Source organism: Phalacrocorax aristotelis, chromosome 9 (genome assembly GCF_949628215.1).
Source record: "Phalacrocorax aristotelis chromosome 9, bGulAri2.1, whole genome shotgun sequence".
Taxonomy (NCBI): Eukaryota; Metazoa; Chordata; class Aves; order Suliformes; family Phalacrocoracidae; genus Phalacrocorax; species Phalacrocorax aristotelis.
The window spans coordinates 8,331,662-8,358,333 of NC_134284.1; the positions used below are offsets into that span (position 1 = coordinate 8,331,662).

Consider the following 26,672-nt stretch of genomic DNA (forward strand, 5'->3'; position numbering starts at 1 on the left):
GGCTGTAGTTTCCACTTTCCCCCACAGAGTTCAGCTTCAGTTTATTGATCCTCAGTGGGCAAGTCAATCATGAATATGTACCTTGCTAACTTCAAGTTCTAGGTAGTCTGTAACGACTGATTAAGTAAATTTGATGGTACAGAAGTCTAGAGGTTAATGCTCCCCCTTTTATTTTGTTACACAGAGATTGAAATTCAAGAGTTTTCTAGATGTGAAACACAAATGAGACATGTTTTGTCTTAATAGTTAACTGAGGTGTAGTCTTATAAAATTCTAGAAACCTTGTTATTAAATTTAAATCTGGCTGTTGTGCTTTTTGTTTTATTTTTCACTATTAGATGTTGACCAAAGAGCTTTTATATGAAAAAGTAACTGCTTTTAACTAACTTCTTACTGTATATAAACTTTAAGATAAAATGCTAGATTTTAATTGTGACGTTTATTCAGTTTCCACATTCAGTTGCCACTTTACAGCCAATTGATTGACCACTTTATATGTCCATCTCTGAATATTTGGGTCAAAGTTAAGAGATGAAACACGGTGTCTGGTACAATATAATTCTTGTAAGCATCCAAAGGTGATTTACCAGATGAACGGATAAAAATCCCTGTTGGGGGGGTGGTGGTGTGTGTGGGTGTCAAAAAAAGCAAGAAAACTCCATGCGAAACTCATCGTGTTATTAGATTTTATTGGGTGCAAACCTCCTTTTGGCTAAAACCCTGTGTCTGTAATGAAGCAATTGTGCTTAATAGGAGTGCCCGCAACTCTAACTCTGAGACTGATTGCTATACATTCTGCGTCATCATGATTTTAGCATAGTTGCAATATAAAGATTATTTAGTATCTTTAATGAGATGCATACAGAAGACACTCAGGTTTTTTTGCAATATGATACTTCGGTCTTGTCCTAAAAATTTCTGTAGAGGTGTGGTTCAAATGTGATTCATGTGGATTCCTTTGTGAGTGGTGCTGAAAGCTACTATGTGAAGACTTGTCATAGCACTCTAAACATGCAGTGTGTTTATTTTTGTTCCTGTGGTATTTCAATTACTGGTGCATTGGGTCATCCTGTTCCTAATGTGATACAAAAATGACCAAATCTATTAGAAGTTATTTGAGTGCTTTTTATCTAATATATGCTATTTTAAAAGTACATTTATTTTTATTCAGTTTGCCATAGAGGAATTTTAATGGCTGATAGATGTATGATCTGTTTGTTTTTACTGAATGGTTGCAATATGAGTTAAAATATTATTTGAATATTACTTAAACAACTTTGTTTTGTTGTAGCCGAAAAAGAAAACTAAGACATTCAATCCTCCAATCCGTAGAAACTGGGAAAGTAATTACTTTGGGATGCCCCTACAGGATCTGGTTACACCTGAGAAACCGATACCTCTGTTTGTTGAAAAATGTGTGCAATTCATTGAAGATACAGGTAAGATAGGAGTACTGTTGGAGGAAAGACTTTCCCACTTTGCATAATGAGTAAAGCCTCTCATTTTCTGTTTTAAAGTACTTCCAGAATTTTATCCTAGAAATAAATAATTGTGGGAAAAGCACATTTTAAAAGTAGAATATGTTCTTTAAATTGTATGCTTAATATGTGATGGGCTTTTGTCTTTGTTTACACAAATGTTTAGTTTCTTTTTGACAAACATTCAAAGTTTAACGTTTGTTTCCTATAATTTAGAAAACTGATATCACTTTCTAATGCCAAATGACTTCTAACCTAATGGCATTCCAGTCTTGCATGTCTCGCTTGCCAATGTATTTTACTTCATATATTAAAAAGCTCTGAAATCCACTTTTTCCAACTGCAGAAAGCAGGTACTTGGTATGGCTTAATTAGTCTGCTTGCTTGATTTATTTTGCTGGTAAACCTAGTTTTGCATTTTAACTTGTTATAGAGACAGAAACATTTTTAAATACTGTGTAATTCAGTTATGAAAAATATTAAGCAATTTGTTTAACTTGCAGTTTTCCAGTTTGAGGTAAAATATTGACATATATGAGTTTGCACTAGGGTGAAATTTCATAGCATGGCTTTCATCTCTCTCCTTGCTCCCTGGTTGTGTGTTTGTTACCTCTCTTGCTGCTCTCAGCCTATTTAGCGTGTGACCATGAGGTGAATATGGTCCAAAGACGACTAGATTTGGGCATGGGAAGTTGTTTTGAGGTTTGGGAGTAAGCTGTGGTTGGGTTTTGTTTGGTTTTTTCTTTGTTTTTAAAGATGGCAGGTACCTGTTTTCAGTTAGCGTGTAGATCTTACTTGCTTTGAAGTTGCATAAATGCTATATTGGTTTATCTGAAGCAAATGAGAGTGTGAGACAGACTGGAGCTGAAACACGAGCGGGACCATCTTTTTGATGGGTGTCTGCAGTTTGGTATTGTTCAGATGAAGTAAAACGGCACCTTTTTCCAACATTTTCTTAGTTCTGTAATCCAATTTTGGCTGTAAGATGACAGTAACAGTTTTAGCAAGAGTAAAATTGAAGGGTTTTCTTTCTTCAACTAAAATTCAGTTTTAATGCCATCTGTAAGAGTAGTGTTTCCAGAAGAACTACTGCAGGTGGTGAGCCTAATAGCTGTTTTTGAAGACTTGTATACTGCATTACTGTAATCAAAAAAGTTACGTGAAACCTGAGGTACTGATCTTTTGGGAGTCAAAGATGTAAGTATAAGTCTGTCTTTAACCTTTACCTCCTATTGATTCCTTGCCTAAAAGTAAGAGCTGTATTTTCCTCCCTCTTGCTTTTGCTTTCCCCACTTCACCCAGGAAAAAAATGGGGAAGGAGGAAGATGGGCAAGGAGTAATAGAGTGGTATATACAATTTAATATATATTGTGTTTGCTATTATATGTAGGAAAAAAAAACAACAAACCAAACCAACCACGAAACCACAAACACCAAACAAACATAATTTTATGGGTGAGTCACTGTCTCAATATGTGTTCTTTAAAGACGGCTACATAGAGCTACTATGTATAGCTAAATAAAAGACATTCACCAGTAATGAAGACCAAATGACTTTTTGAATTTTGTAGAATCTAGAATTAACATCTTAAATTCGAGCGTGTTTAACTTCGTAATGATACTTTCAAACAACAAAATTATAAATCCAGATCTAAAGGAAATTGTATTTGCTTAAAAGTAATGTCTGGTATCTGTGGACTTTGTGGTAGAGTTTTGAAAGAAATTCTAGTATTTCTGCCAAAGGATTTTCACCAGCTTATGGGGTGAGGGAGAGAACTAAATAGTGTGGGAACATGATTCTTTATCTATTTTTCAAATAACTCAAGCACCCGGAAGATTAACACTTTTATTCTCCTCTAATGACCTGTTTTTGAAGGAAAACGTGTTTAGTTCTGCTGCTGCTATGTTCAAAATGTGAGGGACACCTCAAAAGTAGTGACTCAGGAGGTACTGCTTTTCCTTTAGCTGGTTCGGTGTACGTTAGTTCATCCTGGGATCCTGCTGTGCAGCCACTGAAAGCTGGAGTATTTTAATTCTGGCCATATGTGTAAGCTGGACAAACATTGTGCCATCTGCATGCTTTTTTTGTGGCTGCGAAGACAGTGGTTGTCTTGCTGTTTCTGCTAAGCACTTGGTAAAGAGGGAACAAAACCTCTAATTTTGATCTGTATTGAAATTTTCTTTCTCCTACTCTGGATTCTGCTTAAGTAGCTTTGGTTGTTCTTTTCAGCTTCCATATTTGTATGTGGGAGTTTTATTTTTGGTGTGTATTATTTTTGTATCGCGTTAATATTCTGTAGGTATCTCATGATGCCTACAGAGGCAGTGTTCTGATAGAATGTATTTGTTGCCTTTGAGAGGGGACGATGTTCACTTGCATTGCCTTCAAATCCTGTACTGAGATAGCCTTACGTCACTGACTTTGGGACTCAGAGAAAATTCCACAAATACGATTTTGGAGATGATCAGTCTGCAGAAGGCAAGTCAGGATCTGTTGCTTCAGGCTGGGGTCCAGAATGGTACCCTTCCCATTTGATAGTTACTGTATCAGCTGCTTGGCTGCTGCTTGGGGGTCATCCAATACTTCAGCTGTATCTTACCAATTCAGCCTGCTATCAGTACTAACTGAACTGAATACTGCTGTTTACTGTCATTGTCGTTTCAATCAAGAAGTGCAGTCTTTTCTAACTCTTCTTGAATGAGTCTAATCAGTATATTTCTCTTACAGGTGACATATTTCTTTAGATTCTCCTTTTGAGGTACTTTCATAGAGTTTAGCTCCTTCCCCTTGTATTACCACATGTAATTTGCATTGTGGCTGAATTGCAGTTTTTTGTGAAGATATGATTAATCTTGAATTGAAGGGCTAATCTCAATTTTTAATGTTCCCTATCTCTGCCTGATGAAATTATACAAGGCAGTAATTTTTACCCACTCATATAAGTTGTGACTATAGAGTAAGCAGTGTGAACAAGTTTCCTCTGCTTTGTTTTGGATGCTTAGATGAGAAAATAATATCAGAAAGTGTCTTTGAAGATTCTTGCTCCACCATAAATCTTAAAGAATTGGGTGCATGCAGAAAATACCATCATACTTTTGTTTTATCATACTGTTCTGCAATATCCTCACAAAAAAAAAAGTAGTGCACATCAGTAGAAGAGGGACAATTTGAAAAAATTAAAGTAAATCCAGGAGCTGAAAAGTTCTAGCCTTTCATAAATCAACAGATTTGTTGGGTTTTTTTTGAGGAGCCATATGGATCCTGCCAGGTGAAAGGGAGATCTGGTAGAGGTACAGGATCCTAAGTCAGGGCTTGCAAATGTAGGTATTTTCTCTATGTTCCTGTTTAGTTTGGTATTTTCCAACAAGAAGCTTTATTCTGAACTGGTTTAGCTTTATGGAGTCAACTAATTTCTGTTTTTGAAAGAAAATGTAGGGCTTGAATCCCTTTGGAATCTTTTTGATGATATGGAAGCAGAAACTCAGGGAGCAAAGTGGTTAATAACTGAGCAGATCTAAACCTGGTAAGCAGTAAATATGTATCAGAACTGCCATGTCAGCAGCAGGGCCTACTGTTGCTGATAGTAATAGTACAAAGCAGTAATAGGACATAATACTTTGTCTTGTTGAGAGTTGGGATCTATTGCTTTTAAAAAAAAAAAAACCAAACACAAAAAAACACCAAAATTGTTCAATACCGTGTAAGATTATCTTAAATTTAATAACACTCACTTCTGGATAAGGAATGAGGAAATGTTGGCTAAATATCATAGACAAACTTTGCTGTGTATTTGCACATTGTCCATGACCATAGGAAAACGTTTTATCTATAGAAGCCTTTTCATTCTTTTTAATTCACTGTAATTATAGCAGGATGAGTAATCCTTTGGTTGGTTGTCAGACCTCTTTCTTGTTGGTTCATTGAACAAGATGATCAAAAGAATTTTTATCTCTCAGGTAAGTAACTCGATAATGGTGAATTATCAAGTTTTCCACTAAACGTCTTGGTATGAATGTATAATATTTTCAGGAAAACATATTTTTTGGTAAAGATATTGTGATCTTATCTGTAACCTTTTACAGACTCTGCAAACACTTTTCTGTCATTAGTGACATAGCATAATGTATAAGCTGCCGATGTTTGTATGTTTTTACCTCTGTCAAATGCTTTGCAGATCAGTATGTAACTTGCTCTTGAGGTCAGCTACTTAAATTGACTTTTTGACATTGGTAGTTATTTTCAGTTATGGGCTTCTGCATCTGAAGATGATTTTGATGATACAGTTGTGGTGTGTTTTGTTGCTTTCTCTTGATGGGCTGAACAGAAGGTCATTTTATTACATCACTTGAAATTAACTTTTAAAGTATATTGGTTTTGTGCAAACTAGATTTATACAAATGTATGCAGCAGGGAAACTAAGGTTCAGTTTTTATTTTTAAGAAAATTGTAGTGGCTGGTTTTGTGTAGAAATAATGGTGCTACGGTAAGATATGCTCGGGGGGAGAAGGAATTGCTAATCTTTCAAAAAAAAAAAATCTAATGTAGACCATTACTTTTTTTAGTACAACTGATTTTTTCTAAATGTAGGCAGCAGAAGTGAGAGAATTCTTGAAGCTGAACTCTCTTAACTGTATTAATGTTATGAATTCTGTCTTTCTCTAAGAATTATCATGTAGAGAGTAAGGATATTCTCATACTCTGATAGTTTTGTTTGAGAGAGAGGAATGCAGGTTTCTGAAGGCTAATTTAATGTTTGACTTCAACAAAACACTGGTATGATTTGAATTTTATGTTGCAATACCATGTAAAAACATCTATTGAATGTTAATTTTAACTGTAAAAAGCTTACATGTTTATGGCAAGTTTGTAGCTTGAGTGTTTTGTTACCAACATTTTAGTGCTGTTTTACATGCCACCAACTTTATTTCAAGTATTGTTTGTGTGCTAGTCAACATGTACTGTTGTTGATTATTTTTAACTTCCCCAAATTTATAATGATTTGGGCAAAAATTACTCGTGCTAACCAATAGTGTTAGCATATGAGCATTTTTCTAATATTTCAGTATTCTTTCAATTGGTGTTTTGGATTTACTTTTTGTATGCATCATTATGTATTGGTGAAAAGTTTGGTATAAATTATATTTCATTCTATTTACCAAGGAAGGAGAGGTCAAATTTATATTATGAATACTAGCACAGTTTTGCCATTTAATAAATAAATGTAGCTCTTGACTATATTAAACTCTAATAGCAGTATTGTATATGTTTTTTATTTGGGTTTTCAAATATTTTTAAAGAAATCTTTGTAGAATATTGTTATCCATGTGCTTCATTGATGAGATTAGAAATTTTAGATTCCGTACTACTTCATAGAAAACTGATAGCATTAATATGGTGTTAATTCTACATGAAACAATTGAGGGAAGAGAAGCTTATTAGAATAATATGTATTTTAATAATTTAGTTACTCAATTTATGTGAGACAAGGAATGGAATAAAGAAGGAAGAATGAATTTTACAGAGCCACATCTCATTTAACGTCACACATGGTCTCTGTGGAGAGCTATAGGTGAAATTAAAAATTGTGTACTTGGTATATGTACAAGAATTACTGGTTTTGATAATTATAACTCTTTGTAATGCTGTTAAATTTACACTTTCAGAGGTAATTCAAGTAAAAGAATATTGCCGTGTGTGAATTTTCCTCTCACCTAAGTTATACCCAGGTCTTTTACAGTGAGTCTGCCATTAGGCCAGATTTTGACATTGAAAGTACAGATAATGCAAAGTTTGTCTCCGGAGAATGAGGATTGTGTAGAAATAGGCAAAGAAAATAGGTTGGCAGGGCCAGTTAAGGTAAAAAGGCAGGTAAATAACTGAAATATATTCACAGTGGCTGCAAAATCCAGAAATTCACATGGATTATCTCCCCTTTTATTTATGGGGTTTGGGAGAGCTAGAGGCTTTTAGAAGTTGGTTCTGTTGGACAGAGAGAACAGACCAGGGCCAGAGTGGCCATCCTCCTCAGCCTTGTGTATGAGACCCAGCATGCTTAGGGTGGTTTCATAAGAAACAGTGTAACAGCCAATAAAATCCTCTCCTGCTGTGTGGTCCTGCCACTTTTCATTTTGGGTGTTTGTCAGATGTCTCTGAATCAGTGGAGTTCAGTCTTGGAAAGCTACATCAGCAAAAATGGACGTGGTCCTGCTGTTTAGTATTACAGCTGGTAAGTTAAGGGTCAAATATGTGTCAGAACAAGTGTCAGGCAGGGAGCAGGACTATGTAACTGGGAGCAAGGGAAGGACAGAAACAGTGATTGATGGGGCAGGGACCATCTTTTTCAGTCACAATGATCAGTTAAGTTGACTCAACTACCTGTGAAACTGTCTGTTTAGTAAAAAAATGCATAGGCCATGATTTTGTCACTCTTGATTCTTCATAGATTCAGTAACAACAGAGTTAAATAGCCCTACAGTACATTTTGTACCCTCATCAAGCTTGTAAATGATCCTAGAGTGGGTGGCGTGGTTAATATATTCAGGGCCAGGGCTTCTGTTCAGGGGAATGTAGACAAGCTGGAGGAATAGGGCAACAGGAACCTCATGGAATTCAGCGAGGACAAATGCCAAGCCCTGCAGCTACCACTGCAAGGACTAAACCTCTGCAGTGGTACATGCTGAGGACTTGACTGACTGTCCAGCAATGCTGCTGAAAAGGATCTGGGGTTCGTGGTGGAGAACAGGCTAAGCATAAGCCCATGGTGCATCCTGCTGACGAGGCGGTCTGTATAGGACTGTCCCAACAGAAAGGTAGGCACTACAGCAACAGAAGTGATTATTCATTTTTACTTTGCACTTCTTAGACCTCATCTAAAATACTAGAAGAAGGGTGTTGGCAAACTTGATTGCGTCTAGCAGAAGGCAGTCAGGGGCTGGAGCTCCTGACCTGTGGGTTTGTTCAGCTGAGAGAGGGAAAGGCTGAGGAGAGACCCAAAAGTGTCTTCCCATACCTATGAGGAGGTTACTGAGAAGATGCAGCCAGGCTAAAGTACTGAAGTACATGACAGGATGATTAGAGACAATGATCATTAAAATATGAGGTTCCAGCTAGAAAGAAAGGAAAAACTCTGCCTCAGATTATTTAAGCCCTGGTTCAGGTTGCCCAAAGAGATTGTGGGCTCTCAGCCCTTGGAGAAATTCAAGATCAGATTTAAAAACGCAACCCAATCTGAATTCAGCATTGACCCATGTTTGAGCAGGAGGTTGGACTAGACCTCCTGAGGATCTCTTCTGTGATCACTTCAAAATTGGCATAGAACAGGTTTCAGCATTTAGGAAACTATACACCAGTTTGTGTTTTACAACTTCGGAATGAATCAACACAGAGGAAACCCTGTCCACACTTGAGAGGAGGGGAAAACAGGCATCGTTTGTTTCTCCTAATGGAAGACTGACTACCAGACGGATGGAGGAGGAGCACATGCGTTAATTTATTAGTGTGAGAGAATCACTCAAAACTGTAAACAAATATGTTTTGAAATATTCATAAACACATGTTGTGCACTTGAGCTGTATTGCTAATTAAGGTATCTCTTCAAAGGAAACATCATGGGGATTTATGTAAAAAATTCCTAAACAATGCAGATAAGACCAAGATGTCAATATACTTTGCAGAGTGCTTATGGGATTTATGCCGCTCCTCTAGTTTTCTCCAGGCCCAAAGTGACCAAACAGCTAAAACAGCCTGGAAAATTAGAGCATCTTCAGATGTCATCCATTTCTAATGAAGTAAAGAATGTACCTTCCTTTTCGTAGGCATGTCTGTCATGTTAACTGAAGTCTTATTGTTCTTTTTTCAAAATGAACAGGCCATGAAATATGTGATTGAGTGACACTTCATAAAATGATTGAGAGCTTGTTTAATAATTGGTTAATGTGAATTACAGAAATGTTAATTCAGCATTGGATGAGAGCTTCCTATTTTTTGAGTCTTTGTGAAAGTACTGCTTATTTTCTTATGCTGCTTACTTTTTATTGAACATTTCAATATACTGTAAATTATTTTATTACAAGGAGGAGTAAAACATTTATTTTTGGTTCTGGTTTTCCGTATGTGAATTGAATGTAATGGATATTTAAATGCCAGTGTTGATATACACACATACATTAAATGTAGACTTCTCAATGGATTTTATGTAAGTAAATTTAGTTCTAGAATAATCTTAGTTGGAAAGAGTTTGGATTCTTTGCTCTGTAATTACCTGTTCTAGGTGTATGTAGAAATCACCATACTGGATCAATGGGGTGGCAGTTCCCTTAGCCCTGTGTAGTCTAGGTAGCATGGGTGTGAGAAAAGGTATACCAGGTCAATCTGTGGAATAAAATAATAGAATTATATAGATCACAAAATTTACAAAGGTAGGTGTGGGAATGATAGTCTCAGCTCTTTCAGTGGAGAATGATTCCTGAAAAGGTCGACTGGTCACTGTAGGGGAAGGAATTAAACTAGGGAGAGACAGACTTGCTGTGATGAGGTGGCATGTATTCAGAAACATAGAACAGTGATAGTGGAACCTGGCTATGGACGTCAAGTTGGCAGATATTGTGTGACTTCTCAGCAGGCTAAATATTAGCATAGCTGTTGCTGCTCAGGAAAAGGCTTTAAAATCATCATAGACTACTGTCTGAAAACTTAACTCTCAGTACTTACTAAAAAGCAAGCAAAAAGAATTAAAAGAATTATGAGAGTGAGTCATATGGGGGGAAATCACTATTATGTAATTCCGTGGTTGCACACAGTTTGAATACCGGTTACAATTCAGGTCAGCCTGTCTTAGAGTACAAAAGAATTGGAAAAGATTCTGCATATGACAGTAACTCTTGGATAAAGAGGGACTGAATTGATTAGCTTAGAAAGTTTCTGAGGAAGGGAAATTATAAGAATTTAAAAAAAAACAAACTGGTGATGGAAAAAGTAGAGAAATTACTGGTTTTTATTAATCAAGAAAAAAAGATTTCATGAAAACTTGAGGTACTGAGAGTAAACCCTGTGTGCTTTCATGGTGTACATTCCTGAATTACAAAACTGCATTTGCTGTGGGTGGTTGTAAAGACCACAAGTAAATGACTTATAGGGGTTTGGATGGCTTAGTGGAGGATAAATTCCTGAGTGGCTATTACAACACCTTATGCAAAAGCCTATGTAAGCCACCATCTGCAGGAAACTGGGAGGATGTACCATAGAAGAAATTGCTGGTTGTTTTTTTTTTTTTTCTCCTACTCTTCCTACTGCTCTCCTCAAGCATATAGTACTTACTGGTGTGGAAACTGGATATTGTACCAGGTAGACTTTGGTCTGCCCTTGTGCTGAAGTTAGCATGTTCTATGGAGGAATCAAGACTTGTGAAATATATTGGTGCCTAAGAATGGAAGTGTCCTACAAACTGAATATGCATATAGGTGCAGATCCACCTTGCTCATTGTCTTTGTAATGCTTTGTACCCCACGTGCAGTTCCAGTTAGATGGGATGGAACCCTGATCACAATCACCAGCACAAAAGAAAGTGCAAGAAGATCATTTCTTAGGCGCTAGGAGGTACTTTGAGAAAGGAATAGTCTAGACAAAGGAGATGATCTTTGTCTTGAAGTGTATGTAGGCTATTTGACTTGAAATAAGGAGGATCTATTTCTTTAAACCTTAAAGGTGCAGTAAAGTTAGCAGGACAGAGAAGCAAATAAATCATATGATACCGATATATAATATTATAACAGCCATTGTGTACAGTAAGGATATCTTGAAAATTACAGCTGGACAAGAAAGGAAGCAGGATAAGAACATGGATAAGAATTCTGAAAAAATCAATGGGCTTGCAGATGAAGGAACTGAATTTTTAAAAAGCCATCAAGAAAAAATAAATGTTGCATGCTCTGTCTCTCAATATGGATGGATATGTGAGAAGTAGTGAACTAGTATGTCTTATACTTGGTGAAGATCTTGGTGTAACAAGGATTGCAGAGATCTGGTTGGATAATAAAAAACTACAGAGAGAGTTGAAGCATTACTTTAAATTTATACTTTCAGACTTCTAGCTGTGTGTATGCACACAAACAGATTGAACTTGTCTCCTTGACTGCCTTAGAGAGAAACACTATAATGACAGTTGACCAACCGTTTCATGAAGTGTTACTTTCTAGAATATACAAGAAAGACAAATTTTGCCTGAGGAGTTGAAAAGACAAATTTAGTTAGCTTAATAGAGAATTGCAGCACCTAGCTATTTTTAGAAGGTGTCTAAATTCAGTAGGCATCTCCTTGTTTAACCTGAAAACTTTCAAAAGTACTCTAAGTTGCCTTTCTATGTTTCTTAGAGCTGTACTGGTCTGAGCACAGAGGTGTCTGCTACAGGATAAAATAGGAGAAAAAAAAATCCCAAAACAAAAACAAAAAACCCAGATGCAGCAATAAAGCATCTCTGTCTCCAGAGCAGCCCAGTTCAAGTATTCAAGGTTTAAATGCTCCTACTAAACAGTGACTGGATCAGACTTCTCCGAAAATGCTATTGCAGCACATTAATTTCCTTTTGTGTAGAAAGAAATTGAATAGTAGCTGCATAAAACACAGAATACCCTGGGGGCTGTGGAGTCTCCAACCGAGAATTCTCCCATACTAAAAAAAGGAGAATCATGATCCTAGCTTGTTCTTATCTGCCAGTGATTTTTTTTTTTTTTAATTTCTTTATTTACAAGTCCTGGAAGAGGAATATTCACAAAATGTTTGTCTGATTGCGTATAGCGCATCTGGGGCATTCTTTTGAAGACAGGTTTGAAGCCCCTTCCAGCTGTAGAAGCCAGTGAATCACTGAAACCACTTTTTGCCCTGTGCCACCAAAGTATACTTTCTGGTGCTTTTTGAGGATGTCAGTGAATGAGGCTCAGGGCTTTTTGTGTGGTGTGGGGTGTTTTTGTTTTTGGTTTTTTTGTTGTTGTTGTTGTTTTTTTTAAAGGACTGTTTAAGTATATGTTTACAAGAGAAAACTCTTGGCTATGGCAAGTAGCTAAATGGTAGGTAGATATGAAAGTTTATTGAAGAAATGCTTACTAAAATAGCGTTGACGCAGCCAGTAGAGAGACATGTGAACTGTCGAGGGATTAAGAAGGAAAAACGGAGTTAGAAGAGTTGGTATCAAACTAATTGGTATAAATTTCCCAGCAGTGTGAAGCAGTTAAGTGCTTTCTGTACTTCAAGCATTTTAACAGGTTTCGTAGGGTTTCTTGGTAACTAAAAAGGCACACTTGCTGACTGTGGTGTGACAGAGGAGTTATGTATTGATCTGATAATCTAAAATGCATTTAGTTTACTGGGGTGTGATGGTAAAAAGCTCTAAAACTTGTGAATTTTTAAATAGAACCATGTACTGCTATGGAGAACTAGCATATAGATAATTTTGCACCCGTGAAGGTAACTTGGAAAATTATGGAACTATAAACTCCTTGTATTCCTTAATGGGTTCTAAATTAACAAAGGAAAAGATCTTGGATAATGGTGGGATTTGCAGGATGGACACTTTCATTCAGTGACTGGCTGTGGGCAAAAAAAGGTAGCAATGTAATTGGAAGCCTAATCACTGGAGTGGAGTAAATGTGTGTGTGTGTAATAAAGGTGTGTTTGTTTACCTAGAATGGCTGCTGTAATTATGACAGCTCTGTAATGCATAGTGAAACAAAGTAATAATGAGAAGCCTGGAGAGCCTCTACTTGCTAAGACCCTTCTCCCTCTCCCCTCTTCTCTGGCCCCTTGAAGAAAGACTTGTAAATGATGTGATAATTTACCTTAGAAAAGAAGTGAGGAGGTATTGATACAAAGTTTATAAAATACAAACGGTAACAGGAAGGTGTGTTAGAAGATTAAGTCCTTGTCTCGTACAGAAGTGTGCTATACCATGAAATTAAAAAAATCAGGAATCGATTATAAATGCTTGGTATTTCTGCAGAGCATTTTATTAGTGTGTTATTGCTTGCCATGGTAAGTTGTTAAGCCCACATTGTGAAGACGTTTTTAAAAAATGTAAATTCTGTGTGTACCAAAACCCTTAACTGAGATTTTTGATGGTTTGAAAAAAAGATGCCAATAACAACAGTCTCAGAGAGATCAGGAAGAGAATAATTTTTGCTAAATTATTCCACAGATGCCTTCAGTCAGATTCTTGTTGTCCTACAATGTGGTTTCCTCTGACCCATGTTAAATGGAACGGTAGACTCACAGGCAACTGGTATTTTGTGTTTTGGTAGTCCTATATCACTATAATGGTTAACACATTACTTTTTTGTCACTTAAGATTTCTATTCCTACTCTTGGTTTCTGAATAATTCTGAGTAATTATGACTTCCTCTGTTTCGCTCTATAGTATATATGCTTGGTTTTGAATATGTTTGTTTTTTTTCCTCCTCTTCTAAGGATTGTGTACTGAAGGCCTGTACCGCGTTAGTGGGAATAAAACAGATCAAGACAACATTCAGAAACAGTTTGATCAAGGTAATGACATTTCATTATTTAAAGCCAAAACAGAACTTGAATTCTCCATGGGTTTATCATAGTGCAACATAAAAGGGTTGCACTTTCAAACTGACTTCCATAGCACTGAGTACTTAATGCTCTGCTAGGTTGTATTGGTATAGTCCAGGTTGTTACCAATGAAGCTGTGTATAAACCAAAGATGGGATCGAATCTTGTTACAGCTGGTTTTATGTGCTGTCAAAATATTTTCTAAATGGTATTCTTGTGTTTAAAAGAGCTTAAATGCAGTCCTAGCTGCTGCTTGTGTTAACAATCCATCAATTCTAGGCATGAAGGCATTCTCTTCCCCCCCCACCTAAAATGTAGTAGTACTTGATACTTATTTTATTGAAAGCTCTCTTGAATTATACAGATTAACAGTTGAATCTTGATAATAAATTTCTAACACAGCCTCTCTCTTTCTAGAATATACTGGAATATGACTGGTAGATTATGCTGTTCAGTTTGTGTTAAAAGAGAGGGTCAGCATTATTTTTTTTCCTTCTGTTTTCTCATTTAATTTATTATCTCAGTTGATACTTTAAAATGAAAACACTTCTTAAAAGTTCCTGGATGTTAATCATGAAGCTGAACCTGTGAAAAGTAGCAAAATTTCTCTGAGATGGTAATGCTACGATTTTTTTATGCCTCACTCTGCAGTTTCAGATAATCTGAGTATAATACTGGATTTGTCCATGTGTGGTCAATGGTATGTTTTGTCGTCCTTTTTTAAAAGGCTTCACGTGGTTCCATGAACACAATTGCATGAATTCTGTGAATTGAAGTACCTTTTTTTAAAAAAAAAATCGGGAAATAGAATTTAAAACTTACTATTGGTCAAAATTGATTAATCAGAAGCAAGTCAACGGCAAATAGAAAACCATTTAAGTCGGCATGGAGAATTAGACAATTTCATTTTTCTGATCTTCTACTGTTTTCTTATACTGTCGGTTTTTCTTATATTTTATTTCATGTGTGTCAAAGTGGTGGTAGTTTATCCATAGGTTTACCTTTTAGTGCTGTTTTTAACAAATGTTTGGCAACATTTTCAGTGTGTTGAATAATTTCTTATTTTTAAAAAATACTATGAGGAATGATAGCTGTAGGTTTTACTTACACTACTGTTTAATTTTGTTTTACAGATCATAATATCAGTCTGGAATCCATGGGAGTAACAGTAAATGCAGTGGCTGGGGCTCTTAAAGCTTTTTTTGCAGATTTACCAGATCCATTGATTCCTTACTCCTTGCATCAAGAGTTGTTAGAAACATCAAGTAAGTAAAAAACAATCTTGTCTTGATTTAATTATGTTATATTGATTGCCCTTATTGCAATTTTTACTTCATTTAAGTTGAAAGGAGTAGCTGCACTGAAATATTTTTAAAATTCCTTAGACGCGTACATTTTTTTTTCGTTAACAGAACCATATGATGAAATAAACATAATGTTATTTTTTCTAAATAAGTTGTGACTTAACTATTTTCCCTTTTCCTAGAAAATGTAATTGGAGAAATCTACTTTTTTCCATTCTGTATTAGTGCAGGAGCTCTTGAAACTGTATTGCAGTTGTTAACAGGGGAAAAAAAAAACCAATCCTTGAATTCATAAAGTCTTACAGTCGGAGCAAACTTTAGAAATCAGGCACATCTATGGAATATTATAGTAATTCGCTTTTAGATGTTTTGAAATTCTTTTTGAAATACTTATAAGATGAAATGCCTAATTTTGTTGGCCGTAAAAATATTTTCCAGACACTTCCAAGTGAAATGACTACATTGTTCCCTTTTTTTTAAAGAGTACCTCTTTTGCATTGTCAGCAAACTGCTTCAGAAGACGGCTGCTGTGCATTTTTGCAGGATACAATTGTGACATACAGTCTTCTTAATGCTTTTTTGTTCAAAACTTGAAAATACTAGTGTAAACTCAATACTTGGGCCTGCACTTGATTAATATAGAGTGCATTAGGAATGTTTTATTTTGGATGATATCTATAGAAACCCACTTGTGGTATTTCTGCTGTACTTTTAAGGCAAATTGCTTGTTTTATGTAATTAGTTAGGTTTTAATTTTTCTTAGAAGTGTATCAGTTAAATTTCAGTCAAAACATGCAACAGCTTAGAATATAAGTGGACTTACTGTCTTAAAATGCCATTAATACTGCTTTAAATTTCTCTTTGGGGTATATGGGAGTGTATTTAACATTTCTATGGTGTTAGGGTACCTCAAATTTATTTTTAGCAATGTAGTAAAGTAATAGAGGTGAGCTTATATGCCTTTTTATGGTATGAATAATCACGGAATAGAAGTATATTCTGCAGAATGTATGGTCCTCCAATACTTTAGTGGCATTTTCCATAACTGTTTCAGCAGCAGCATTAGTTTGTTGGTGGTTTTTTTTGTTTGTTTGGATTTTTTTTATTGTTATCTTGTTCCATAGTCCTTTCTTACCTGTTGCTTATTTCCTTTTTGAAGCATAAATAATGTCCCTTGGGCCTGTGAATACCCGTGTTCTCCTTTAAACAGTATATTTAAAATAGCCGCACCAGGTGCATCTAATTTTTTTATTTGAGTAGCAGATAAGCTTAAGATATTCTGAGTTCATGTGAATGTCTTCCTTTCCCCAAATCTTCAGTCGGAATAAATCTTATAGATATATCTAAGTCATAATATTTTGCAATCAAAGCAAAATTAACAAGAAATGACCCTGTCACGCTGTTACTTATTCTACAGGCCAACAATGAGCTAATCATGTGATTCTTTGCTGTTAAATACAGATAAATAATTCTGCTTAAATACAGAAAAGTATTTTTGTGTTTAGGTAGCTACCTTTATAATAAAAAAGTTATTCTATGCAATAGTATATGCAGATAGGAATTTTAGCCAATATTTTCTCACTTGGTATTTCTCTGTGGGTATCTTATCTGTACCATTATACTAGGAAAAAGACTTAGCAAAACTTCATTCAGTATGTCTTTCTAGAGGTATCACAAAATGTCACTTATTTCTGTAGAAATCCTGGATAAGACAGAACGGCTGCACGAGTTAAAAGAAATCGTGAAGAAATTCCACCCAGTGAACTATGATGTCTTCAAATACGTAATAACGCATCTAAACAGGTTCAGTATTTTTCTACTAAAATTTTGTGTTCTGTAACAGTTGCAAAAAAGATTGTGCTAGTAACAATGAACTGATTACTAGAATTGAACGTTTCATGCTGCGTTCCTCACCTGTTAGTATAAAAGTGGAAAACAAAACTAGTAGTTAAAAGTTGATTAGAAAAGACTTGTGTATTCTGTTCTCAGAGTTTATTGGCCTACAAATGTTTGGCATCATCTCCCTCCCTTTCTCTCCCCACCCCCTTTCTCACCTCCCCCCCCCCTCCCCGGAAGTAGCTAATACAATTAGAGTCAAATATAGGCTTAAGGGACCTGAAAGTCATTTGGCCTACACCCAGCTTCCCCCCCGGCCCCTTAAAGCATGGCTAGCTTCAGTCAATCTCAAATGTATCACCCCAAGCCCCTGCTGAATAAGTAAAATGTAGAACAAAGCTATAAGTAACAGTAAATTGATTACACTTGCTTCCTAAATCTTGCTTCTTGCATGAAAATTTAATGGGTTTCTCTTTAAAAAATATTTCTCTATTTACTAGTAGAATCTTATATTAGATGTATACTACCTTATAATCTGACCCTCTACGTGCATAAGTGCACTATATTCAGTCATAAACAGGAAGAAAAAGACCAGCTTACTCGTGTTTCTTTTTGAGCTTAAATGGGATTAATCTGTGAAATCCACTGAATCAGACTGATTAACTATGTAAACCTTGCCAAAATAACGTTTTCAACCAAATACTTTGTTATCCAGTAATCTGTCATTAGCTCGTGATATATTTTTGCATTTTTAGATAGAATCACAGAATTGAGGTTGTAAGGGACCTTTGGAGGTTTAGTCCAACCCCATTGCTTTGGCAGAGTCAGCTAGAACAGATTGCCCAGGACTGTGCCCAATTGGGTTTTCACTACCTCCAAGGAGGGAAGACTCCACAATTGCTCTGGGCAACCTGTCTTAGTGCTCAGTCACACTCACAGTAAAAAATTTTCTTATGCTCAGACAGGATTTCATGTGTGTGTTTGTGCCTGTTGCTTTTTGTCCTGTCACTGGGCACCACTCAGAAGAGTCTCAATCCATCTTTATACCCTCCTATCGGATAGTTACAACTGATAAGACTTCCCCTGAGGTTTTTCCAGGCTAAGCAGTCTCAACTTTCTCAGCCTTTCCTCATTTGACAGATCCTCATTCTCTTGATGATCTTTGTGTCCCTTCATGGGACTCGTTCCAGTATGTCCATGTGGCTTGTGCTGGAGGGCCCAGAGGTGGACCCTGTACTCCAGATTTGCCTCTGCAGTGCTGAGTAGAGGGGAAAGATCACCTCCCTAGACCTGCTGACAGCACTCCTAATGCAACCTAAGCTGCTGTTGGCTGCCTTTGGCACAGGGGCATGTTGCTGGCTTGTGTTCAATTTCTTGTCCACCAGGACTTTCAGGTCCTTCTCTACAATGGTGCTTTCCATCAGACAATTTTATATACATAAACCAATAATCTTTTCATGACATTTAAGTTGTTAAATATTTCCAGATTAGTGTGTATGGTTTTTGCAGGTATTTGTAACGATCTAAGTGGGCGAGTAATATGGGAGCAGAAATGAGACCTTTTAACTTCCCTATTTAGTCAACAGAGAGAATGTAGGTGCTCTCTTGCAGTTTGGAAGGAGTCTTCTCTTTTCACTGAATGTATGAGAAACTTCAGAATTAAGGCATCTGCTTTGACACTTCATCATAAAAACGACTTGCTAAAGGTTTATAAAGTTATCCATTTTCCTTTGCAGGGAAATGGATCATTTTTTCCATTTCAGGCTTGCCAAATACAAATTCATCCCTTAAATAGTTAAAATCATATCAGTGGATATAATTCTAAGCATTTACATATTATAGATTGCAAGATGTGCTTGCATGTATCAGAAGTAAAACAAAACATCTCAAACTTGACACAGTTGTTAGTTACTTGAAATGTTTCAGTAGTTCTTAATGGACCTGGTAGAAATTTTCGTGTCACTTGAATTTAGTGGAAGAGTAGCAATCTCTGGATTGTCAGAAGTCTTCAGCTGGTCGCCTGTTTGCATAACACAGCTGATCGCACAGTGTCAAGTACCTGGACTGCTGCAAGTAAAAGAGCTAAATATAATTTTCAAGATTGCTGAATAGGTTTTAATGCATGCATATCTACAAATGAAATATATTAATTACGGAACTTACTGGGGAATGTAAATGATTTACACTGGCCTTTGCTCCCCAGCCCACTCTCTTTCTTTTAATGATGACTGATTTACAGTGCGGGTTGCTAGTAACAGAATAAACTTTTCTTAAGTAAGAAAAAAAAAGGCTGTCACCTTTTGTCTCATCTGCAGTGTCAGGTAGTTGTGTTCCATTCAACAAGAAAAGTGCTTGAGCGTAAGCAATTGAAGATATATATAGAGGTGGATACAGGACCTTAAAATGACCTTGTAACTAAATTCTTTACAGTCTATATTTATTTTTGAGATTAATATGTGTTAAATTACTGCTAGTATATAATTAAAATGGAAATGTTCATCAAATGAATTTTTTGTTAAATGAGGTAAAACACTCTTCTACATGGTGGAAGAGTTCTCATCACAAACTGATGCTTTAAATGCTTAGTTTGTACATCATATGTCATTAGAGTAAGAACTGAGGTATTGTATTGTTAATAGTGGTTGGTGATTGGTATTATTTTGGTGGGTCCACAAGCATGGGACTTGGTTATTGAAACAAAAAATACAAGTATTACCCAGATGAGTTTGCTATTTAAATATGAGACACCAATTACAATGAGAATATAATAGATGTCAAGTGAGGTGAATTTTTCTTTGGTGTGATAGGCACCTTTCAGAGCATACTAGCTATCTAATTGTGGTTGATTAACTGTAAGCAGAAGTGAGTTTTAAAGGTGGAGTTTAAACAGGACAGTGTTGGATTGACATTGGCTTTTTTGATACTGGTTGTGTTTTATGTTTGGTCTTGCTAATGACTCCCTTTACCCATAAGGGCTAGTAGGGCGTAATAGACTTCTGAAGTCAGGGGAGAACATAGGTGTACAGCTTTTAAAGTCTAATCATGGAGCAGGTTTATAGTCTGAAGTTCCTGAAGAGTTTGCAGTGGAAGAGTGTGGCAGGACCAAGAAAGAGACTCTTCATTTTTCATTTTGAATGAACTTAAAAGAAGGAGAATAGACATTTGCTAAGCACTTACAAGAAGTTTCTGAAGTAGTTTGGGAATCACAGAATCACAAGTTGGAAGGGACCTCAGGGATCATCTAGTCCAACCTTTCTATGAAGAGCACAGTCTAGACAAGATGGCCCAGCACCCTGTCCAGACAACTCTTCAAGGTGTCCAATGTGGCCAAGTCAACCACTTCCCTGGGGAGATTATTCCAATGGTGACTGTCCTCGCTGTGAAAAATGTCCCTCTGGTGTGCAATCAGAATCTCCCCAAGAGCAATTTGTGTCCATCCCCCCTTGTCCTCTCCATGGGACTCCTTGTAAGAAGGGAGTCTCCGTCTTCTTTGTAGCTACCCCTTAAGTACTGGTACATGGTGATGAGAAGATCCCCTTGAAGCCTCCTTTTCTCAAGGCTGAACAAACCCAGCTCTCCCAGCCTAGCCTCGTATGGCAGCTTCCCAGTCCTTTGATCATCTCGGTGGCCCTTCTCTGGACCCCTTCCAGCCTGTCCACGTCCTTTTTGTATAGAGGGGACTAGAACCGTACACAGGACTCCAGGTGTGGCCTGACAAGCGCTGAGTAGAGAGGGATAATGACTTCTTTATCTCTGCTCGTGATGCCCTTTTTGATGCAACCCAGCATCCTGTTGGCCTTCTTGGCCGCTGCAGCACACTGTTTGGTCATGTTGAGCTTCCTGCCCACGAGGACCCCCAGGTCCTTTTCCACAGAGCTGCTCTCCAGCCAGGTGGATCCCAGTCTGGGCTGCACTCCTGGATTATGTTTTCCCAGGTGCATGACCTTACACTTGTCCTTGTTGAACTTCATGAGGTTCTTGTTGGCTTATAAAGATATTGAATAACGTTGGGCCCAATATCGATCCCTGGGGGACTCCACTAGTGACAGGTTGCCAGTTTGAGACAGAGCTATTTACCACCACCCTTTGGGTGCCGCCTGTCAGCCAGTTCCCCACCCACTGCACAGACCACTTGTCTAGGCCATAACACATTAATTTCTCCAGGACGAGACTGTGGGGGACCGTATCAAAAAGGTTTGGTAGGAGATGGCATACAGGTTGGTAGGTTTTTATTTACCTTTAGAAAGGACAGAGGTAAAGCTCAAACACAGGAAAGAATGAAGTTGATTGCTCGTTATGTTTAATCTTGTTGTGAGCTGCAATTGGGAAAGAGGTACAATGCTCTTCCCGTTTTCTCTCCCTCCTAGCCGTAGGTTCCCACTGCTTCCTTTGTTGGATCTAATGATTACTCAGCTGCAGCATGTTCTGAAGGAAAACAGAAATGGGAGAAATATAATTTTCACAGAATACACTACGTGATCTCAGAGACCGTGCAGCCACCCTGTGGTCTGATGCCAGAAAGCTGGTGGAGGGGGAGAAGAGGGGAAGAATCAAATTTCACCTGTTGTCCACAGCAGCAGCAGTCTACAACTGGATCAGATTAGTTTTAAGAAACAATATGAGACAGCAAGCAGTGAACTCATGACAAGGCAGGGGGGGAAAAGGGTGCATGAGAAGACCAAACACATAATCAAATTCTAGGTTTGCTTAAGGATGTTGGAGGGTCTGTGTTTTAGCCTGTGCAACTGAAGAAGCCCCTTGAAAGATGGTAAAATCAGAGGAAGAATGACAGGAAAAAAAGCAGTCTGCGAAAGAGATGATCTGGCTTTTATTTCAGTTTTATTACATAGCAGGTGCTATTGTCTTCCCCAGTTTTATAACTTACCTTGTTGTAGTTTGTTCTCTAATGAAACACCATTATAGAGTTTGAAATCTCTTTTGGTGTTTTTCACTGTATTCATTTGAGGGAGAAGGTACAGGCAGTTCTGATTCAAAACTCTGACAGATTCATTGTCCCATCACAATGTCCTACACTTAAATTTTATTTAATTCTTTGTGACAGCCTCGTTCACTGATCTCTAGAATATAGTTTAGGAGGAATTTGTACACAAAAGAATTTGGTATAGGAAGAAAACTAATAAAAATGCTAAGCAAAATGTAAGCTTGCGTTTATATTTTCATAGGCTTTTTTAATCCTTAAATGAAGTTAAAATGTAATGCTTTTAGGAAAGAGAGCATGAATATTACTGTCACTCAGAAATAGTGTCCAAATATCCTTTGGACCAAAGTTATTCAAAACAGATTGAGAGGCAATATTTGTGTGCCCACACGCTATTTGAAATAAGTAATGTGCATGCTAAAATGGAAGTCTACCCTTTATAGTTACCAACTATACATGTATTGTAAATGAGTGAAAATATTTTCTTATAGCATTAATTCTACTGTTTACTATGGTTTTCACAGCTTTTGAATCTATGGACTGCAGCCAGCTGTCAGAAATTCTTGCAGTCTGCTCTTGTTAATCATGAAAACTGTAACTGACAAGTTGCTGAAGTTATATTTTCCATATACTTCTGCAGGACAACTGTAGCTCAGTGATCTTTGTGCTGTCTACTGGAACATAGGAATTGCATGTTCCCAGCTGAATATCATAGGTGTTTGTCAGATTTATTAACACACAATTTTTCGTGTATCTCTCACTTATTACTTCTAGATAAAATTGTGATGTGACTTCAGAATGTATTTATTTGAAAACAAAATATCCTGGCTCTTTTTAGCCTATTACTCTGAAAAGCAATGTGGTTTTTTCTGAGGAGACATTTAATTGTAGATGATAAATTGTTGGGTTTTATGTGTGTTGTTTTTTCTTGGAATAGTATTTTAATAAGGAATTTAGATCATAAGTGAAGAACCTGTTTCAGCCCCTGCTTAAAAGCAGGAAACTTTTAGGAGGAGAAACCCAGTTGGAAACCTTTGCATTATATATTGGAAAATAAAACAAAATTAACGTGTGTTGATATTGGTGGCATTTCCACTGATGATGTTCTTTACAACCTGGCCAAATTCTGTTGCTGGCCAGTATGAAAAAACCTGCAGAGATGTGCTTTTTAATCAACACTTTATTTTTTTGTTTTGTTTTGTGTTTGGGTTTTTTTGTGTGTTTGTTTTTAATATGTGATATAACGAGATGCCTTTTTCTTTGAGTACCCTAGATGTTAGTTAATATCTGACTGCCCTGCATTACGAAGCCCTTTCTGTCATTTTTCTAGACATTTTAATGGACGAAATTTTAATTTTGAAAAATCCTGTAGCTGGTTGAGAAATTAAAAGTTTGTTTACTGTTGTCACTTGAAAATGTTGGTGGAATGTTGAATTTCTTTCTCTGCTAAAAGCTTAATCAGATTTATATTTGTTAGCTATCCAAATCTGGAGAAGTCTTGGTTTCTGAACTTTCTTCTGCATAATGCTTAAGGAAAACAAGAATGATTGTTTGAATGGAGGAAAGTAACAGAAATCTTGTGATTGTTTAGTAATAATGGTTACAGTGAGTTATGAAAATATTTTCAGTTGATTGCATACCAGTTTTGATTCATTCTGCGCATGTCGTTCTCATTTCAGGGTTAGTCAGCAAAATAAAACCAACTTTATGACTGCAGATAACTTATCGATTTGTTTCTGGCCTACTTTGATGAGACCTGATTTTGAAAACAGAGAGTTTCTTTCTACCACCAAAATCCACCAGTCGGTTATAGAGACCTTCATTCAACAGTGTCAATTTTTCTTTTACAACGGAGAGATCGTAGAAGCGCCCAACCCAGTGGCCTGTCAGCCGCCGCCTTCCAACGCAGTGCAGATGGTGGAACCCATGGTACCTCTTCAGTTACCGCCACCACTGCAGCCTCAGCTGATACAGTCACAACTACCAGCAGACCCTCTTGGTATTATATAAATAGATGATGATTGCAGGCAGCCTGGCACTGGACAGTAACGTCAAGCTATAGACATGCATGTTTCAGGATACAGTAATGTACTTCATATTTATGAAAAATAATTCCCATCCAGCTGACTGGACATCTTTTTGTTATATCCCGTACTGTGTTCCTCATTTGTACACACTGCAGATAAAAAACCTATGTGATAAGCATGACTGGAGAGGTTTAATTTTTAAAAGCAAAAATAGCTATAAAGTACAAAGCTGCTGCTGCATGATACCTTATTGCAATCACTATATCATTCCTGTGACGGTTTGTCACACTATATTGTGAATAAAATTTTTCTATAGAAATTTAATGATTTAAAAAAAATACATTTATGAAACATTCAATGCTTACAGCCTGCTTTATGGCTGGTTTTGTTATTTAACATGCTATTTTTGGCAATTTTATTCACATTAAGGCATTCTGTGTAAACAACTAAAGCCCAGCTATAGTTTATTTTGTAATCTCCTGGCTACTTATGTGACGGTATGCTTAGGATGGTTTATGGAAGAATGCAAAATGCACTGTTGAGAATTTTACAATCCCTCACCATCCATCTTTACTTGTAAGTAAACCTGTGGACAGTTTGTTAAGGGTGGGTGAACTTGCTTATTATTTCTTACAGCACAATACCAAGGACATGCTTGTTGTAAAAGTGAGTTTCAAATATTGTACAAATATTTTGATGTCGCCTACTTATTTCTTTATGTTCCATTACTGAACTAAACATTTTGTAAAACTGTTAATTCTGTAAACAGCTGCATGTTTAAAAGATCATTGATGGTCTTGTAAACTTAATCTAATATATTTTAGATATTTTAATTTTTCCCACTTGGGAATACATGTAGTGTTTAGAAAATAGTTCATGACACTTTTCATATAAGGTTGTATAACTTTTCATACATAAACATGAATTTTGTTGTAGTAAAATTCTCTAAACCAAACAACGTTTTAATCTAGGACTTCAATTAATCTATTCTTTAAATCTATTTTTATGTGACCCTTTAAAGATATACAAAAATGCATTGCTAATACATAGCAATAAATACTTTGGGTACTGACAATTAACCTCTTTGGAGTGTGTATATATAAAATCACATAAGCTTGTATTCATATTTTTTTCCTGTGGTATGTTGTACTAAAAAGTCAAATGACTGAGGTTTTTCTTTTTTTTTTTTTTTTGCACCATATTTTTAAATTATATCTTTTTTTTTTTCCCCATTTATTTTCCTTTTACATTGGTACCAGTTTTGCTCTAAAAGAATGCTGCTTAATTTAAACAAATCTTTTGGTTAAATATTTTGTTAGTGGTAAAAGATTTAGAAGGTTACAAATTGTAGCAGAGGGGAGACCACAGATAAACACTACCTGTGCGACATTTCATAGCAGCTTTTTTTCCTTTCATGCTCAAAATAAACCTTTTTAGGCCTGCAAAGAAGAAAACCGTTTTGGCTCATTCAGCTGCTAGAATGTTTTGTGTAGTTTAAGAAAAAAAAAAAAAAGCTTTATGATGGTCACTGTTGTAATCTTCACTTATAACAAGATTTAAGATCGTCTTGTATGTATTATAGTAAATAGATGATTTTGAGAATTAAGGCTTTTAAGAGTTTGATTTGCTCCATTTTCCCAAAATAAAAATTGCCTTTCCCACTTATGTCCTAGGTATTGTACTTCTAATTATGACTTGGATTATCATTCTGGATTACTATGATACCATAAACCCGGCTGCTGTTTGAAGTACATGTATATTATAAATTATCTTGATATTGTGTTATATTCTTGCAAGTAATTATCTTTTCTAAGAAAACATAAACAAAAAAGAGAAGTCAAGCCTATTCCTATTGCAAAGCACACAGGAATTACTAGTACAATAAAGTCTGTCCTGTAAATTGTAGTATTCTTAACTTGTTCTACTTTACCTGTTGTCTATATAGCTTTTATTTATAGTTGTCAGTCTAATCTTGGCATGTTTAGCAAAGAAAATGAAACTTCAAGAGTTTTATAAACTATTTCTAGGTTGCTAAAGAATTTATTTTTCTACTGTATATGGTATAGGCAAAGCATCACCTGTACAGGAAACAAGTCTATTTCTAATAGAAGTAAGCTTAAAAATAAATGCCAGTCATATCCATATTTAAAAGTTCTACCTATAAAGTATCTCCAGTCTTTGTAATGTGAATTACATTTTAAAATTTCTACAAATCCCAGGTTGTTCGCCATAATGTTTAACTAATCTTTGAATACTAATTTTTAGAATGACTCATTCCATTTCGTGACGAACTTTCACGTTGAACTTGTGATCAGAAGTATTTGCAGTAGCATTTATTTCTTGTGTATGATGTGGTGTCCAAATCATCTCACGACTTATAAAAATCATAACGCTTACATTTGGCCAAATATGGAAGTGTTATTACATTTACCGGATAAAGCATAAAAAGAGAAATGAGAAGAAAGCGTGGCATGTGGCGCTTGGTTGTCACGTGGAAGAGTCCCTGCATTCTGGTTGCGTTACAGA

At 36.3% G+C, this 26,672-nt stretch overlaps 1 protein-coding gene across 2 annotated transcripts in view; it reads left to right on the forward strand.

The window, feature by feature from the left end:
• The window catches only part of ARHGAP5 (Rho GTPase activating protein 5), a 51,478-nt gene extending 25,667 nt beyond the window's left edge, over positions 1–25,811 (forward strand). For both annotated transcript variants that reach the window (XM_075103326.1, XM_075103327.1), the window contains 5 exons: positions 1,292–1,439; positions 13,933–14,010; positions 15,174–15,305; positions 17,042–17,147; positions 23,799–25,811. In XM_075103326.1, coding sequence (XP_074959427.1) covers positions 1,292–1,439; positions 13,933–14,010; positions 15,174–15,305; positions 17,042–17,147; positions 23,799–24,129 — 795 coding nt within the window. In that variant the 3' untranslated portion in view covers positions 24,130–25,811. The remainder of the gene's footprint in view (positions 1–1,291; positions 1,440–13,932; positions 14,011–15,173; positions 15,306–17,041; positions 17,148–23,798) is intronic.
• The last annotated feature ends 861 nt before the right edge of the window (positions 25,812–26,672 follow it).